Source organism: Astyanax mexicanus, chromosome 21 (assembly GCF_023375975.1).
Source record: "Astyanax mexicanus isolate ESR-SI-001 chromosome 21, AstMex3_surface, whole genome shotgun sequence".
Classification (NCBI taxonomy): domain Eukaryota; kingdom Metazoa; phylum Chordata; class Actinopteri; order Characiformes; family Acestrorhamphidae; genus Astyanax; species Astyanax mexicanus.
The window spans coordinates 26,183,296-26,198,927 of NC_064428.1; the positions used below are offsets into that span (position 1 = coordinate 26,183,296).

The 15,632-nt window shown below is 36.9% G+C and overlaps 3 protein-coding genes across 3 annotated transcripts in view; 2 read left to right on the forward strand and 1 right to left on the reverse strand.

Moving 5' to 3' along the window:
• Window positions 1-7,221, forward strand: part of kpna3 (karyopherin alpha 3 (importin alpha 4)) — a 36,443-nt gene extending 29,222 nt beyond the window's left edge. The window contains exons 11-17 of the mRNA XM_007251329.4: window positions 18-149; window positions 1,206-1,334; window positions 2,069-2,173; window positions 2,605-2,676; window positions 2,797-2,959; window positions 3,107-3,201; window positions 4,347-7,221. Of these exons, the coding sequence (XP_007251391.1) occupies window positions 18-149; window positions 1,206-1,334; window positions 2,069-2,173; window positions 2,605-2,676; window positions 2,797-2,959; window positions 3,107-3,201; window positions 4,347-4,445 (795 nt within the window). The 3' untranslated portion in view covers window positions 4,446-7,221. The remainder of the gene's footprint in view (window positions 1-17; window positions 150-1,205; window positions 1,335-2,068; window positions 2,174-2,604; window positions 2,677-2,796; window positions 2,960-3,106; window positions 3,202-4,346) is intronic.
• Window positions 7,222-8,701: 1,480 nt separating this feature from the next.
• ebpl (EBP like) lies at window positions 8,702-12,076 on the forward strand. The gene is made up of 4 exons (XM_007251328.4): window positions 8,702-8,961; window positions 9,049-9,118; window positions 10,746-10,884; window positions 11,550-12,076. Exons 1-4 carry the CDS (start codon window positions 8,764-8,766, stop codon window positions 11,776-11,778), a joined length of 636 nt encoding a protein of 211 aa, XP_007251390.1. The 5' UTR covers window positions 8,702-8,763; the 3' UTR covers window positions 11,779-12,076.
• Window positions 12,077-12,295: 219 nt separating this feature from the next.
• arl11 (ADP-ribosylation factor-like 11) lies at window positions 12,296-14,240 on the reverse strand. The gene has a single exon (XM_007251327.4). The coding sequence runs from the start codon at window positions 14,044-14,046 to the stop codon at window positions 13,516-13,518; it is 531 nt and encodes a 176-aa protein (XP_007251389.3). The 5' UTR covers window positions 14,047-14,240; the 3' UTR covers window positions 12,296-13,515.
• Between the last annotated feature and the right edge of the window lie 1,392 nt (window positions 14,241-15,632).

The window sequence follows — 15,632 nt, forward strand, 5'->3', positions numbered from 1 at the left end:
ACCTCATTCTTCTCCAGATTCTTGTAGACACAGTGTGGGCTTTATCATACCTAACAGACGGTGGGAACGAGCAGATACAGATGGTCATAGACTCAGGTGTTGTCCCCTTCCTCGTCCCTCTACTCAGCCACCAAGAAGTCAAAGTTCAGGTAAAGAAAGAAAGAAAAAAAAAAACAAAACATCCAAATGTAGTTTGGGATTAAATACAGCAGTATTTTTGAAGAAACAAGGAAACTAAGAGATAGCTGTTGAGGTAGCATTGTTGTTCCTGTTGAAGTCAGTTATTTTCTCCTGCTAAATCTAATAATGACAGGTCAAGTTAAAGTCTGATTTTCAGTTACAGGACAAAGGGAGTCCTTGCACAAATTATAGTGTAATTATAGACACCACTGTGGGGCTCATGATTCAGCAACATTTGATTTACTAGGATATTTTAGGCTCCTTCAGGCTGATTTTTATATAGAAAAGAAAAGAAAAACTAATAAGGGCAGTTTTTTACGATTTACAGTTTGATTTAATGCAATATTGTCTTTCTTTCAGTTGAAAACATTCTAATACACATGTGTTTTTTGCTTCTTTCTTTTTTCAGTAATGAAATAATATTTACATATTTCCATAGTAATGCAAAAAAAGAAAAAGTTGATTATCTCTACAAGCTTGCACAAAATAAAAGTAATTAAAAAATAATTTTGCAAATAGTAACACTCAAAAACACACATTGAAACATGCACTCCAGCTTCAACTCTACCAGGTATCATGATAATTACAATACAACTAAAATACAATACAATTTAAAAGCCACATTTTGATCAAATGAGTAAGTGATTTGTGAAAAAAAATATTTATTCTTATGTCTTGAGGCCTGAAAAACAAAAAATAGAGATTAAATAGAGAACAGTGTCTGTCTGTTTAATGTTTTAGTTAAATGTTTTTAAACTGTTTGAGACTAAATTCACTGGATTCATTTGACTAATTTCTCCATCATTTGAAGGATTTCGAAGGTGTAGCTATAGTATCAAATATTATAGCTATACTATATCAATTGTATCGTTACAACCCTACCACTTGTTGTTGTTATTATTATGTAAATTGTTCATGCCACTTTGCCCACAGTGTGTCATTTGTTTCTGGCCTTGTTAGTATTTGTTGAACTTTCAGAAATGACAGAGGAGATTAATGTCTCTCTCTCTCTCTCTCCCTTCCAGACAGCAGCACTGAGAGCAGTGGGGAACATTGTGACAGGGACGGATGAGCAGACTCAGGTGGTACTGAACTGTGATGTGCTTTCTCACTTCCCCAACCTGCTCACACACCCCAAAGAGAAGATCAACAAGGTATCTGCTTGCACTCACCTACAGAGTAGGGCTTCGCGGTATATATCTTCAGCATTGTTATCAGTGTGCAGATGCACAGTAGTCACATTGCAGGAGATGCCTTATACAATAGCATTTATTTTATATTGTTTATAAAAAACTGGACAACATAATGATATTTTATCTCATCATATCGACAATATACTTATATTACTCAAATGTAATGTAAATCACTGTATTGTGCATGAAAGAGTATCTGAATATGAGTTTTTAAGAATCTCCCACTCCTGTTTTTTCCTGTATTTATTTATTTATTTTTATTTCTATCTATCATTTAGCTAGTACTTAATTTGGCATAGTATTTGATTTTTTATCTGCTACTATTGATGGATTGTAACTGAATGTAAAAATTGCAAATAATATTGTGTGCCAGGGCTGCACAATATATTATTTCAGCATAGTCATAGCAACATGGCAATTTGCAATAGTTAAATGTTAGGTTGTGTTTTAAATTGCAAATATAAATATGTGAAGTTTTTTTTTCTCTTGGTCTCAAAGGAAAATCTGCAGACTTATTTTTTTTATGACATTTACCAGAAGCAGATTAAATACGCCCAATATTTTTTTTTCTCCAGTTGTGGATTCATAAAGTGCTTACTTTTGGCCTTTAATGACCCCTCTGAGGAGACTGATCTGCATTAAGGGGAAAACCCCTCTCTGACTAGACAGTTCTGTGTATTTGTGTTCTCCTGCAGGAGGCGGTGTGGTTCCTGTCCAACATCACAGCAGGGAACCAGCAGCAGGTGCAGGCTGTGATAGATGCAGGCCTCATCCCCATGATCATACACCAGCTGGCCAAGGTATCTAACACACCCTCAGTACTCTTCACTTATTTCAGAATGTAGATACACTTTCTGAGCAACAAATCAGAATGCTCATAAAGTTTGCAATTTTGTGATTGAAGGATGTGTTCGTGTCAACACATTTGGATTTGTGATTTTGAAAGCTGGTCAGATCATAGAATCCATATTTTGCGAGTTGCTGCAACATTGAAAGAGATGCAAACATTGCCCTTACACATGGCTGCAGAAACTCATTAAAGCCAGTGTTGAAAGCCAGCTGCTCCAAACACAGTATTTTTTCCTAACCTGGTACCCCTTTTGAGAGTATATCTGTACAGCTGTATTAGCATATCTAATTATATATATACGAGGCCTGGGTTAAATTCCCATTTCAATTTGCCACAATTTGTTTTACGTTTCTCATCACTTTTTTCTCTTTCTTTGAAAAGGGTGATTTTGGCACACAGAAAGAAGCTGCATGGGCCATCAGCAACTTAACAATAAGTGGAAGGAAAGATCAGGTACGTGTTGAACATCCATTACTGCTTTATTGAATTCAGTGTAAATAATGTCTAGTGTCTAGTTTACTGTATGCTTTTTGAATTCTGCCCTCTGATTGGCTTGCGTGCTGTGATTGGCAGGTGGAGTACTTGGTGCAGCAGAACGTGATCCCGCCCTTCTGCAACCTGTTGTCAGTGAAGGACTCGCAGGTGGTGCAGGTGGTTCTAGACGGTCTGAAGAACATCCTAATCATGGCCGGCGAGGAGGCCAGCACCATCGCTGAGATCATCGAGGAGTGCGGAGGTAAATGGAACACAGCCAAGAGGACAAACAGCATGCCAGAGTGTAGTTGTTCTCATTGTGCTGTCAGTGTGTCAGATGGAAAGTCTGGTGCAGTGTGTGTAGATCTTTATTACTCTCTAACCACTGTGCTCTGGTTTGTTCCTTTAGGACTGGAAAAAATCGAAAACCTGCAGCAGCATGAAAATGAAGACATCTACAAATTAGCATTCGAAATTATTGATCAGTACTTTTCAGGAGATGACGTAAGTAATCTTAAGGATGTTTATTATAAGGCTATATATTGTTATCAGATTTATTTTCTCATAACTGGTTCATTTACAAATTCATAACACAACCTCTCTTTAACATCATTCCAGCTTCATATTGTTCAGTTGTTCATTTTAACACTTTAAATAAAAGCAGACACAATCTGCCTGCATGCAGTTTGTACTGTACTACTTCTGATTGTACAATTTGTAGCCAACATTTTATTGGGGGGTGTCACGATTTCGATATTTTAAATAAAAGCAGACACAATCTGCCTGCATGCAGTTTGTACTGTACTACTTCTGATTGTACAATTTGTAGCCAACATTTTATTGGGGGGTGTCACGATTTCGATATTTTATCGAAATCGATCGGAATTATGGCATGGTCTCGAGCCTCGAAGTCAAAAAGAGGATTGGCGATCCCTCCCGCTAAGCTACGCAAATGGCGTAGCACGCTATGCAAATGGCGCAGCACACTGTAGCCCAGGGTTTTTCAACACAGAGAGATCGGCTGCATGAGCGCAGCCCCGCCCTCCAACAAAAAGTTCCGCTGTGTGTGAGACAGACACACACACACACACACATAGAACAGCTGCCTTTCAACCGCGGAGGAGAAGCTGAAAATGGATTTACAGAACTATAGATCACAGTGAGGTTGATTAAAAAAACTTATTATTGACTACACCTGTTGCTTCATTAGAATTAAAAAAACGTCACAGATATGCCCACACGGCGAGCAGAGTCATGAGGTGTTCTGTCGAGTTGTGCTACCCTGTCAAACCGTGCTACTCTTATGTGTATATTTAAAGGTAAAAAGACAAAAGAAGCACAATATTAGAGCATGTTTCCAGTAAGAAGTTCATGTATATTTGTAAAGCCTAAATCACAAAATAATAATAATAAATAAAGAAAATCGTAAAAAGTAAAAGTAAAAGTAAAAAAAAAATTGAGAATCGAATCATGACCCTAAAATCGGAAATAAAATCAAATCGAGGATTTAGAGAATCGTGACACCCCTAACAGCTAGTTTTCATCATTGTTTAAAATGGGAATTCCGAAAGGCTTACGCTAATGGTTATCTTGCATTACTTGCTCTTACCCTTTTAACTATTTCTCTCTTTCTTCTCTGATCCATCTAGATTGACGAGGACCCAAGTCTCATCCCCGAAGCTACACAAGGAGGAACGTTCAACTTCGACCCGGCCTCTAACCTGCAAACCAAGGAGTTCAAGTTCTAACAGAGCCAAACTCAGAACTTCAAGCCGGCGGGAGCCCCTGCTGCTCGACCCCCTCCCCGCCGCCCCTCCCCACAATCCAACCATCACGATCAACCAACCAACAAACCAACCGACCGACAACCCACTAACCAGAGAAAAAAAACAATCAAGACGCTAAAGAAACCAACAAACAAAAACTAGCACTGAAGGATCTGAGAGCATCTCTTCTCTCTCTCTCGAGCGTCACCCGGAGTCGGAGCGAAGTCTACACATTTCGTGAAGAGGAGGGTGAAAGCAAAACGCGCCTCTTCTGTCATACTGCAGTTGCCAAAATGAAAGGTTTTTGCTCTTTTTTGCTCACTCGCACATACACACACAAAAAAACACACACGGACTTGAGTCATATGTGTGCATGAACATTTCTAGAAACTTCTAACGTTCTACCAGCCATCATATCAGCCGACGAGGAAGATTGGAGGAAAAAAGACGATCCCGGTGTTTGAAGGCAGGGATTTTTTTTGTTTGTTTGTTTTTCCTTTTTTTTTTTTCTTAATTTCTACAAATTTTACTCAAGATGTCACACAAAGCCCGAACAGACACCCAATCTCAAGACATCCAGCCTCTGCTCTGGTAAGCCATGTGGAACCCACTGCCCATTCTCTGAGGAGTCTGGGGTATTCTGGACTAGTCTGTGGAGCAGTTTATTGAGTTAATTTTTTTTTTCCCCAGAAAACCTGAGGGTCCTTTATTTAAAACATGTGCTGTGCAAAACAGGACTTGGAAGATGCTAGCACCAACTCTTTCTTCTTCATTTTTTATGAAGTCATCATGAAACCAAGATTATTATACAGAAAAATGGGAAAAGTACAAAAAAAACAGCAAATCGCAAAAAAACGAAACAAAAACGAGGACAGGATGTCTTGTTTAACACGTTCAATTCACATAACCCGCAAAAGTATCGAGTCTTGTGGGCGCCAATCTCGTTGCCGTGTCGTGAAGCATGGAAAGACCTCAACCCTACAGAAATCTGTCATCCTTACAAAGTGTTAAAAATGGACTTCGACACATGGAGGAGGCACTGGATTATTCAGTATGTATCATGCTTAGAGGAACACCTCTCTGCGAGGGAAAAAAATCCTAATAGGCCTTCAAGACCAGGCCCATCTTTTTTTCTCTCTTTTCTCCTCCTCTCAGAGGGAATACATTTTCTCTAAGTTAAAAAAAAATAATAAGGCATAAGAATCATTGGCAGAGGGAAACTTTGCAAAAAATGATTGAACTGTGATTTTTATTTTATTTTCTTTTTTTCTTTTTTGTGATTTGGTGGAGCTTCCACGTTTGCAGCTTGGATTCAGTCTTATATGCACACTTTCGAGTTGTCCCAGTATATATAAATATATATAAATATATACATATATTATTTTTTTGGCTCAACATGCGTGGAAAGCGACATTCGCTTAATTTAGACACAAGCAATGGAAAAATGGAGATCCATGGAAAAGCTGTTTTTTTTTTTCCTTTTTTTTCATTTATTTCTTAAATTTATTTGCTACAAAACATAACTGTACAAACTAAAAATATATAGCTTTCTTGAGTTTGAATTGAGAAGCTGCCACACATGCTAGCTGTTTGTCGGGACACTTGAGAACAATAATAACATTGTGTTACTCATTCACAATTAATGGGGACTTTGTCTTTTTTGTTTTGTTTTAACATTCACTTTTTTGTGATGGAAAACAATTTAAAATGAAAACGTGTTGGAAAAATGGGCTTTCTAACTGTTGTGACTGGACAATTTTTTTTGTTTTATTTTCCCTGTGCATTACATTGTAAAGGGATGTACGGAAAACGAAATGAAATATTACATTTGGACTAATGTAGTTGTGGTTTGGCTGCAGACTACTGAGGACGAGGATTCAAGGACAATTGGCAGCCCTGGCGATTTTTGGAACTAGCCATGTATTGTTGATGAACAAAAAAAAAAGCCTGCATAGGTGTGAAAACTCATGACCTAGACACCTAGATAAACCGAGCCACTTTAAAGAATTAAGAAATTTTTTTGTCTTGTATCTAAAATTGATACAAGCTTATTTCTGGTTGCAAGATTTTTACTTGCTGAAGACAATAAAAGAAAAAAACTAAAGAAAAAAAAAGCAACGTCGCATTTTGGCCTCTGATTGTTTGTATCTTTTTATAAATTTTAGCATTGAATTACTCTTTAAGGTGGCTCATCTGTATTTTTTTCAGCTCTTGTGCATATTAAAGATAAAGGACGAGTTGAAAATTCATTGTGCCTTTTGTTTTTCATTTCGAAGACTGAAAGCAGAGCAAATCTTTTCTTAATAGTTAGCGCTTAACATTGGAGGTGTTTATAAGATGAGGTCTCTCGGGTGTCATGTCTCCGCTTCTCTGGAGTGTTAGGGTGTTTTTATTTTGTTTGTTTGTTTGTTTGAGGGTTATTTTCCCTTTTCGAGCCAATTTACGGCAAAGCTTTCTGCTGTGCTCTGGACTATACCGTAATTCTGTTATACTTCTTCTCTGATTCCCTGGCTGATTTGTAACTGGTCTCTTCCATTCTCCTTCATTCCCCCTTTTCTTTTGTTTCTTCTTTTTGCTTTTTCTTTCTGTCCTCTGCACTAAATCTATCCACAATTTCACCCCTGTCCAACCCTTTTACTCACCCCTCTTTCCCTCTTCTAGAAACTCTTCATAACAGGCCATACTTCACTCATCACTCCCTCAGGACGTGCTTTATGTATCAATTATCCTAACCAAAATAAACTTGCTGTTAGCCATCTGTTTTTTATTGCTCTCTTCTGATTCACTCTTATGTACAGTGCACTCTGTTTCTTCTGTTTTTCCTAGGGATGCACCGAATATTAGACAACTTATTAGAAATGATTAGTCGGCCAAACAAGTGAAAAAAACAAATCACTCATATTAAACAATGACTAATTTATTTTTACTTGTTTCTTCTAACTTGAGAATGTTTTCAGCAGTGTTGTTTTCAACATTAGCTGAGGTAGCTAGCCCACTTAGCTATAGCACTTACTTATTTATTAAAATACCAAAATGGCTTTTCTTGTGTAATTTTTTTTATCACATTTGATTTGAATAGCACTACTGAGATAAATTTACAATTAGAACAGCAGTTATTTTGTTTTGTTAAGGCCAACTTTTACTTCTGCGTCGAACCTACATTGTAGCCTACGCGTATCCAGGCAGGTTCCCTGTCGAGCTACGGCGTAGGTTACAGCTTAGGGTACGTGGCAACACGTAGGCTGCGGCGTAGTTAAATTAGCCTTTAGGATGTTAAATGTTAATTTTTGTAATTTTGAAACAGTTTCTTTAAAAAAGACAAAATACATTTAAATGATTTAATGGTAAGAGTGTCAAAATAAAATAAAAATAAAGAAATAATTTTGTTCAGTTTCGATTTTAGCCAAACATTTTCATTTTGGTGCATTCCTATTTTTCTTCACTCTGATGTGGAGCAGTACTACTGTTTTTTCCTCTTTTTACTTGTTTCTGCTTGTGGCGACCTGATTAAGTCTTTCACTGAATAATAGCGTCCGCCTAGACCGCTCACATCTGGTGCACCCTTATTTGTAATGTTAAGGGGAGTTGTGCCTCTGTCCAGGGTCCTGACTTTTTTCTTCCCAAAAAGTAAAAATTTAGGAAATACCTGAAGTGTCATGGCTGACATCAAAGATTTTAACACATGCACTAGAGTAGTGTATCCACCTTATTCAGCCACTCTCACTTTCAAAAGTTCGTTTCTTATGTATTTGTGTTAGAAAACAGCATTTTAATGCATCCCTCTGCTGGCAACTTTTATGGAAATGCAGATTTCATTTTCCAGCAGGACTTGGCACACTGCCCACACTGCCAAAAGTACCAATTGGTCTTATATATTGTTCAAATTTTCTGAGACACTGATTTTTGGGTTTCCTTTGGCTTTAAGCCATAATCATCAAAAATATAAGAAATAAACGCTCAAAGCAGATCATTACGTCAGTAATACATCTATATAATATATAGAGTTCCACATTTTGAACCGACTTACTGAAATAAAGTAACTTTTCAATGATATTCTAATTTTTCGAGATGCACAGCATTCTAACACACCGTATACAAGCGTGGTCACCCCTTATCACCACGCAGAATAAGGTGGCCAGCATTACCTGAAGTAGAGACTAAAGGGGCGGGTTCTGAAGTGGAGAGATTGCAGCGCCAGCCAATGAAATGCCAGACTGTACAAAAGTGGGCGTGTCCGGGCTGGCAGTTGATGGCCAAAGTTCTTTACTGTGAGGAAATTTTAAAACTGTGATTTTTTAAAATGACTGAATCCGTTAAAGCCGTTGAAGCGGGCGAGGCTCCGGTTCTGTCCGCGATAACGGTGCTCTCCCTGCTCGCGTGCGCAGCGCAGCTCGCCGCGGGGTACATATTCGCGCAGATATGGGGCAGAAAGTGTTCCTCCACCGACAGATGGGTTCTTGTGTGGCTGTTTTACGACGCCATTGTCCACATTACTCTGGTGAGTGAGTTAAATCTCCACTGTGGGCTGAATTTAGATTTTATTTTAACACCGAGTTCCTCACCTGTCTTAATTTCCACTGTACAGGAAGGTCCGTTCGTGTACATGTCGCTGGTTGGGACTGTTGCAACTTCAGACAACATATTAGCAGAACTTTGTAAGTTTTACTCATTTACTATTTCAGTAATTCACTAATTTTAAGTTTGTTTGTATTGAATGAGTCTATTTGGATCAAGTGTAGCGAATAGTATTAACTAATGACTGAAGAGTCTGGAATAATAAGAAGCGTTTGGCGACATCTAGCGGTCCGAGTTGGAAGTGCACAAATTGTAAAAGCTGTACATCACTCACCTCTGTTAATTAGCTAATTACATCGATTTGTTCTAATATTTCCAATATTAACATTAATAGTGATGTAGTGTGTTTGAGATATAAACATTCAGTCATTTAGAGTGTTTTGGTGTAAAATACTTTATTGTAGAAAAAAGTACATATTTTTTTTTTCTAAAGGGGGCTATACAGCTCTGAAACAAATTAAGAGACCACTTCAGTTTTTGAATCAGTTTCTCTGATTTTGCTATGTATAGGTGTATGTTTAAGTAACAAGAACAATGTTGTTTTATTCTATAAACTACTACGGACATTTCTCCCAAATTTCAAATAAAAATATTTTCATTCACAGCATTTATTTGCAGAAAATGAAAAACGGCTGAAATAACAAAAAAAGTTCATATTTATAAAGTTCAGAAATCAATATTTGGTGGAATAACCCTGGTTTTAATCACAGTGTTCATGCATCTTGGCATGTTCTCCTCCACCAGTCTTGCACACTGCTTTTGGATAACATTATGCCACTCCTGGTGCAAAAATTCAAGCAGTTCAGCTTGGTTTGATGGTTTGTGATCATCTGTCTTTCTCTCGACTATATACCAGAGATTTCAATTTGGTAAAATCAAAGAAACTCGTAATTTTTAAGTGGTCTCTCATGTTTTTTCCAGAGCTGTATGAGACTCACTTTTATAGAATACAAACCAAACATATTTCTTTTTGAAAAATAACCCTCAAAAAACTCATTTAAAAATACAAACGCATGCAAAGTTAACTTAAGAGCAATTTTTCTTAAAAAACTGAGGAGGAACAGTTACATAAACAAAAGTTACTACAATAATATTAAGTATCAAAACTACACAAAATAAATAAGACCACAAAATTAGATATTTCATTTTTTTTTGCATATTGCTGCATTTAGAGTACATTAGTAAGAAACTCTCTCTGTCTTTTTTCCCTATATAAAAGACGAGTACAAAATCAGACGAGCATTAATTATTTTTATTTTTTTTATGTTTTTGTTTTTCTTTTATCTTTTAACAAGCTTTTCGCTCCCCTCCCTGAACATGTAAGTGACCCACATTTGGGTCCCAACCCAATCAATGTATTAGACCATATAAAACTTGCTAAGGGCCAGACTCCCTTTCTAACAAAGTTATTTATAATTTATTCAATATATTTTTAGCAAATATCAGTAACATTTAACCCAAAATTGAAGCCTTGACACACTGTAAATCTGCACATGTTTTCTAAATAAATAAAAAAGTGGTATTTCTTTAATATATATTATTTATTTTTGAGATATTCATTTGATATATTTACCTCATATACTCTCAACAATGTTTGAGTACAAACATCTGTTATTGGTGCTTTCCTGACGTTAGTAACTTACAAATTATATAATTTTAAGATGAATGTTAACCTAAATGTGCATTTCTGTTTATAATACCCTCCAGGGAAAGAATATGGGAAGGCGGACCAGCGTTGGTTACACTCAGACCCAAATATTGTGTCTCTAGAGCTGCTCACAGTCGTATTGGATGGGTTTCTAGCGCTGCTTTTGGTCTACGCTATTGTAAAAGACAAGCATTACAGGTGAGAAAGCAACAGCATCTTGTTTATCAGCAGCATTGTAGTTCAGTCCATTTAAACATATTATCATTATCATATTCAGACTCTTAATTCTGTTTGTGTTAATAAGTATTTGATTTTTCAGTATTTAATATGTTAAAATGCCTTAACTGTCCAAAGCAAAACAATATCAGCCAGTTAGAGCAGAGCAAATCAAATTATTAACAAGACCAGTATAAAATAAATACATTTAAAACAATAAAATAGGGTTGTATATGGTTGTGTTAAACCACATCCTAAAATATTAGATATAATTTTACCAAAATCATTATAGTTTAGACACCAGAAAACAGTTTAAGAAATGAAATAAATGCGTTCATTTGCACCTTTACACCTACACACAAATCTTTTCAGTTTTTCAGCAGCATGTTTGTGTTTCGAAATGACTCATGGGCTTAAAACCTGTTCTTCAAACATGACTACACATTCCTTTAAAAGAAAATATGATATAAACATCAACACTGTGACTCTTAAACAAACCACAAAGTGGCTTTATCACGTTCCACACTGGAGTCATGGTCGTATCAGTGCACTTCACCCCCTACTGCAGAACCAGCAGTTAAATATATCTTGGCCTATGAGCTGCTACACTTGTGTAAAATTTAACCCTCCTTCTTTCTCTATTCCAGGCACTTTGTCCAGATCACCCTGTGTGTGTGTGAGCTGTATGGAGGCTGGATGACCTTCTGCCCAGACTGGCTGATAGGAAGTCCTAACCTGAACACAAGTAACTGGCTGTACCTGTGGGTTTACCTGACGTTTTTTAATGGTATATGGGTGGTGGTGCCTGGATTCCTTCTCTACCAGTCATGGAAGGATCTACAAAGGTCCCATTATGCTCTGAAGAAGCAGAAGTAGATCCAGAGCCTACATACTGATTGTTAATAAAAGTAACAGGATTACATACCCAATATGCAAATATATGGTCTCAGGAGCCAATGCCAGTCCAACATTTCCCACACACCAAGACACCATATAATTTTACTGAGGATTACCTACCTAATCGACCATGAAAGAGTAATTATGTGTGCTTTTGAAGACAATCGCATCTAATAGTGGACTGGGCTGAAGACTCCTTCAAGAAAATATCGTACTGTACTGTACCATAATCTACTTATGCCATTTGTCATCAACATATAAACTACTGTAAAACATTCTTTTTTACATTGTATGGCAATTAAGCGGGATTTTTGGTTCTTGCTTTCTATGTGTTCATGATTTAATATCTCCATTGAATCAATATGGTGTCTCTCCATTGAATCAAGTATTAGTCAGTGAATTTGAGTTTGGGTGTATCTGAGACACACCTATTCAGTTAATATGTCTGAGGCAGACACACCACTCAAAAGGTGTTAGAGTAATAAAACAAAACTAGTTTCACAGTTAGACAGTTATTTAATCTCTTTTCTCTTGTTAACACATGATATATTTCACCTGTACAACAGTTTTATACAGTTATAGGACAATTCACTTTATATTTAATTTAAATCACACATTCATCTATCAGTGTTATTTGGCTTTTAGTGCAATGTTTTAGTTCTAACTTTCAGTGCATTGTTCTAGTGTCATTAAATAAATAAGCAAATCAAAGTTTTGAAGGTCACATGTTAATCAGTCACTACACCATACTGTAGAAAAAAGTATTACTTAAGTTAATTTCTATATATTTAGTCAAGGTCAGAAGGATCAACATATGGCTGGATGATTTGGCAAAAATCTATTGTGATATATTTCTTAATCTCAATACTATACAATTTCGATATTGATAGTAGCAGTATAAAAGCCCCCACAGGTTGGCATAAGTAATCATGCACTGATAGAGCTGGGTGATATGGTAAAAACATTGTATTATATCACAGTTTCAGGTTCTGCTATTCCAATTCTCTTTCATACATAAAACAGTGTTTTTATTGTTTTTCTGCACATCATCCAATTAAACAGAATTTTTACACTCTCTGTAATGAAATGTACAGTTGGTACAGGGTCAGTTTTCTTTAAGTACTGATGATATCCAATAAAACATTAATATATTGTCCACCTCTAGAGCCACACTATAAATATAGATACAGTAAGTGCTATATTAATACTAAAGAACAACAGTGATAATAATATTACATTAATAAACAATATAATTGACAATACAACAGTTTAAAACTGTTCTTGACTAGAGTCTGATTTCGTTCCTCTCTCTTACTTCTTTTGAAGAAGTTTGGTCACAGAGCGAAAAGCCTGCTGGACTCCCAGTCTGTTCAGAGCACTACATGCTTGGATCTTCCAAGTCCTGTCTTTGTAGCTCTCCAATACAGCTCCCTGGACACTTTTTTGACCGCCATGGCATCAGACAGGTCCGATTTGTTATCCAGAACCAACAAAGGGACTGTTGGCCTTTGTTGATTTTTCAAGACCTTCTTCAGAGCCTTGCCGGCCTTGTCCATCGTAGCACGATCAGTGGCGTCCACCACACACACCAGAGCTTCACAGCCCTCCAGGTTAAAAGAACAGCATTGGTAATAATGTTACATTGATAAACAAAACAAGTGTCAATACAACAGTTTCAGACCGTTCACGGCTAGAGTCCGACCTCATCCCTCTCTCCTAGTTTTTCTGAAGAAGTTTGGTCACAGAGCGAAAAGCCTGCTGGACTCCCAGTCCTTTCAGAGCACTACAAGCTTGGATCTCCCAAATCCTGTCTTTGTAGCTCTCCATATCCAGTTCTTTGGACACTTCATTGACCGTCATGGCGTCAGGCCGGTCTGATTTGTTTGCCAGAACCAACAAAGGGACGTCTGTCATGTGTGGATCTTTCAAGACCTTCTTGAGAGCCTTTCCGGCATCGTCCATCCTAGCACGGTCAGTGGCGTCCACCACAAACACCAGAGCTTCACAGCCCTCCAGGTGGTACTTCCAGTTGGGTTGCATTTTGTCCTGCCCACCTATATCCCAAACAGTGAGCGTAGTCTTCTTGTCCATCTCAATAGTCACCACATTAAAGCCAACTGTGGGCAAAGTGTCCATTACGACCCCTTGGTAGAGCCTGTAGAGAAAAGTGGTCTTACCAGAAGAGTCCAGTCCCAGTAGAAGCACATTCTGAGTCTTTATGAACTTCTTTGATAGCATGTGTCCCATTTTAGTCTGCTAGGTTTTCTTGGTGCAAATGAAGAGGGTTCTTTGAGGCAGAGGTTGTTCCTGGTTAGGAGATTGGGCACCAAGCAAGATGGAGCACCTTTCTTTTGCTGTTGCTGTGAAAGCTTTCGTGCTGGGAAAAAGCATCAACTAAAGCAGAAGTGAGACCTAAAGCTGTAGTTGCTGTAACCACAGGAGCTTAGCCTACTGATGCAGCTTTCCCTAAATACCTCCACCATGTGATGCAACTAAACAAGTTCATCCACATTGTGAGATGAAGGTGTGTCTGCCGTGTGTTGAGGATCTTTTTCTTACTGAACATTCTGTAACAATTTCCCAATCCATGAACCTAATCTTGTGGCTCAACTCTTCTTAATTTGACCCTCTGGGTCAAAAATGAGAAATGTTGTTACTGGCAATTTAAGCTCTAACAAAAAGCTGACTCAAGTGTGGTTTGGTCCAACAAGTGTGTTTTTACAAAACATGGCATTAAAAATGCCACAGTACAAACTTGTACTGTACAAGCTAGGTAATGAAATGTGTGAAATGCAACAGTATATAACGAGATATAAAACGAGAAAGTAACATTTGCTGAAATATAAGAAAAGTCTTTAAATGTTGAAATAAGATTATTTGAAGGCTGTGGCTGCATATATATATATATATATATATATATATATATATATATATATATATATATATATATATATATATACTGTACACTGAGAATGAGGCATTTCAGGCATCTCTCTTTTTTTTTCTTTATGAAAAAGATGGCATATAGCGATACATAAATGGTATACTGTATACTAGACCATACTAATACTACCTATAGAAAGATGGACTGGCATGCTGTCTGTCTTGTACCCAATGATTCCGGTGAATTTAGGGCCTCTGGGTTGTCTCTGGACCTATTATGACCCTGACTGGGAGGAAGCAGAAGAAGATAAGGAGATAGATGGATATATATTAGAACATGGATTTCCCTAACTTCCCTATCTACAATACATTTTTCACAAAAAAAATAAAATAAGAATAAGAACTGGTTTCTCTGATTTTACTATTTATAGGTATATGTTTACATAAAATTAACATTGCTTTTTATTTTATAACATTCTATGAACATTTCTACCAAATTCCAAATAAAAGTATTGTCATTTGAAGCAGAAAATAGGAATGGTCAAAATAATAAAAATATGCAGTGCTTTTAGAAAAAATAACTAATGTTTTAACTCAGGTATAGTTTACAAATCATGGTTATTCCACCAAATACTGATTTCTAATCAGCTTTCATGTGTTATTGCATGCTCTCCACCATTTTTCATACTGCTTTTGTGTGAACTTATGACTTTCAAAGCAGGCTCCTAAAGATAGGGCTCAAGTCATGTAAAGCTTAAAAAAAAGGTCAGCGAGGTAACAAGCTAACCATGGAAAAGTTATTTTTTTCTGGTTGACATGCTGAATTTTTAGCAGGGACTTCTGAGAGTAACAATCAATACAGAAATTGGAATTTTAAATATAAATATGTTTAAGTATAATAAGTATAAATAGAATAAAAACTGTTTTTAAGCAATGGTGATATACCAATG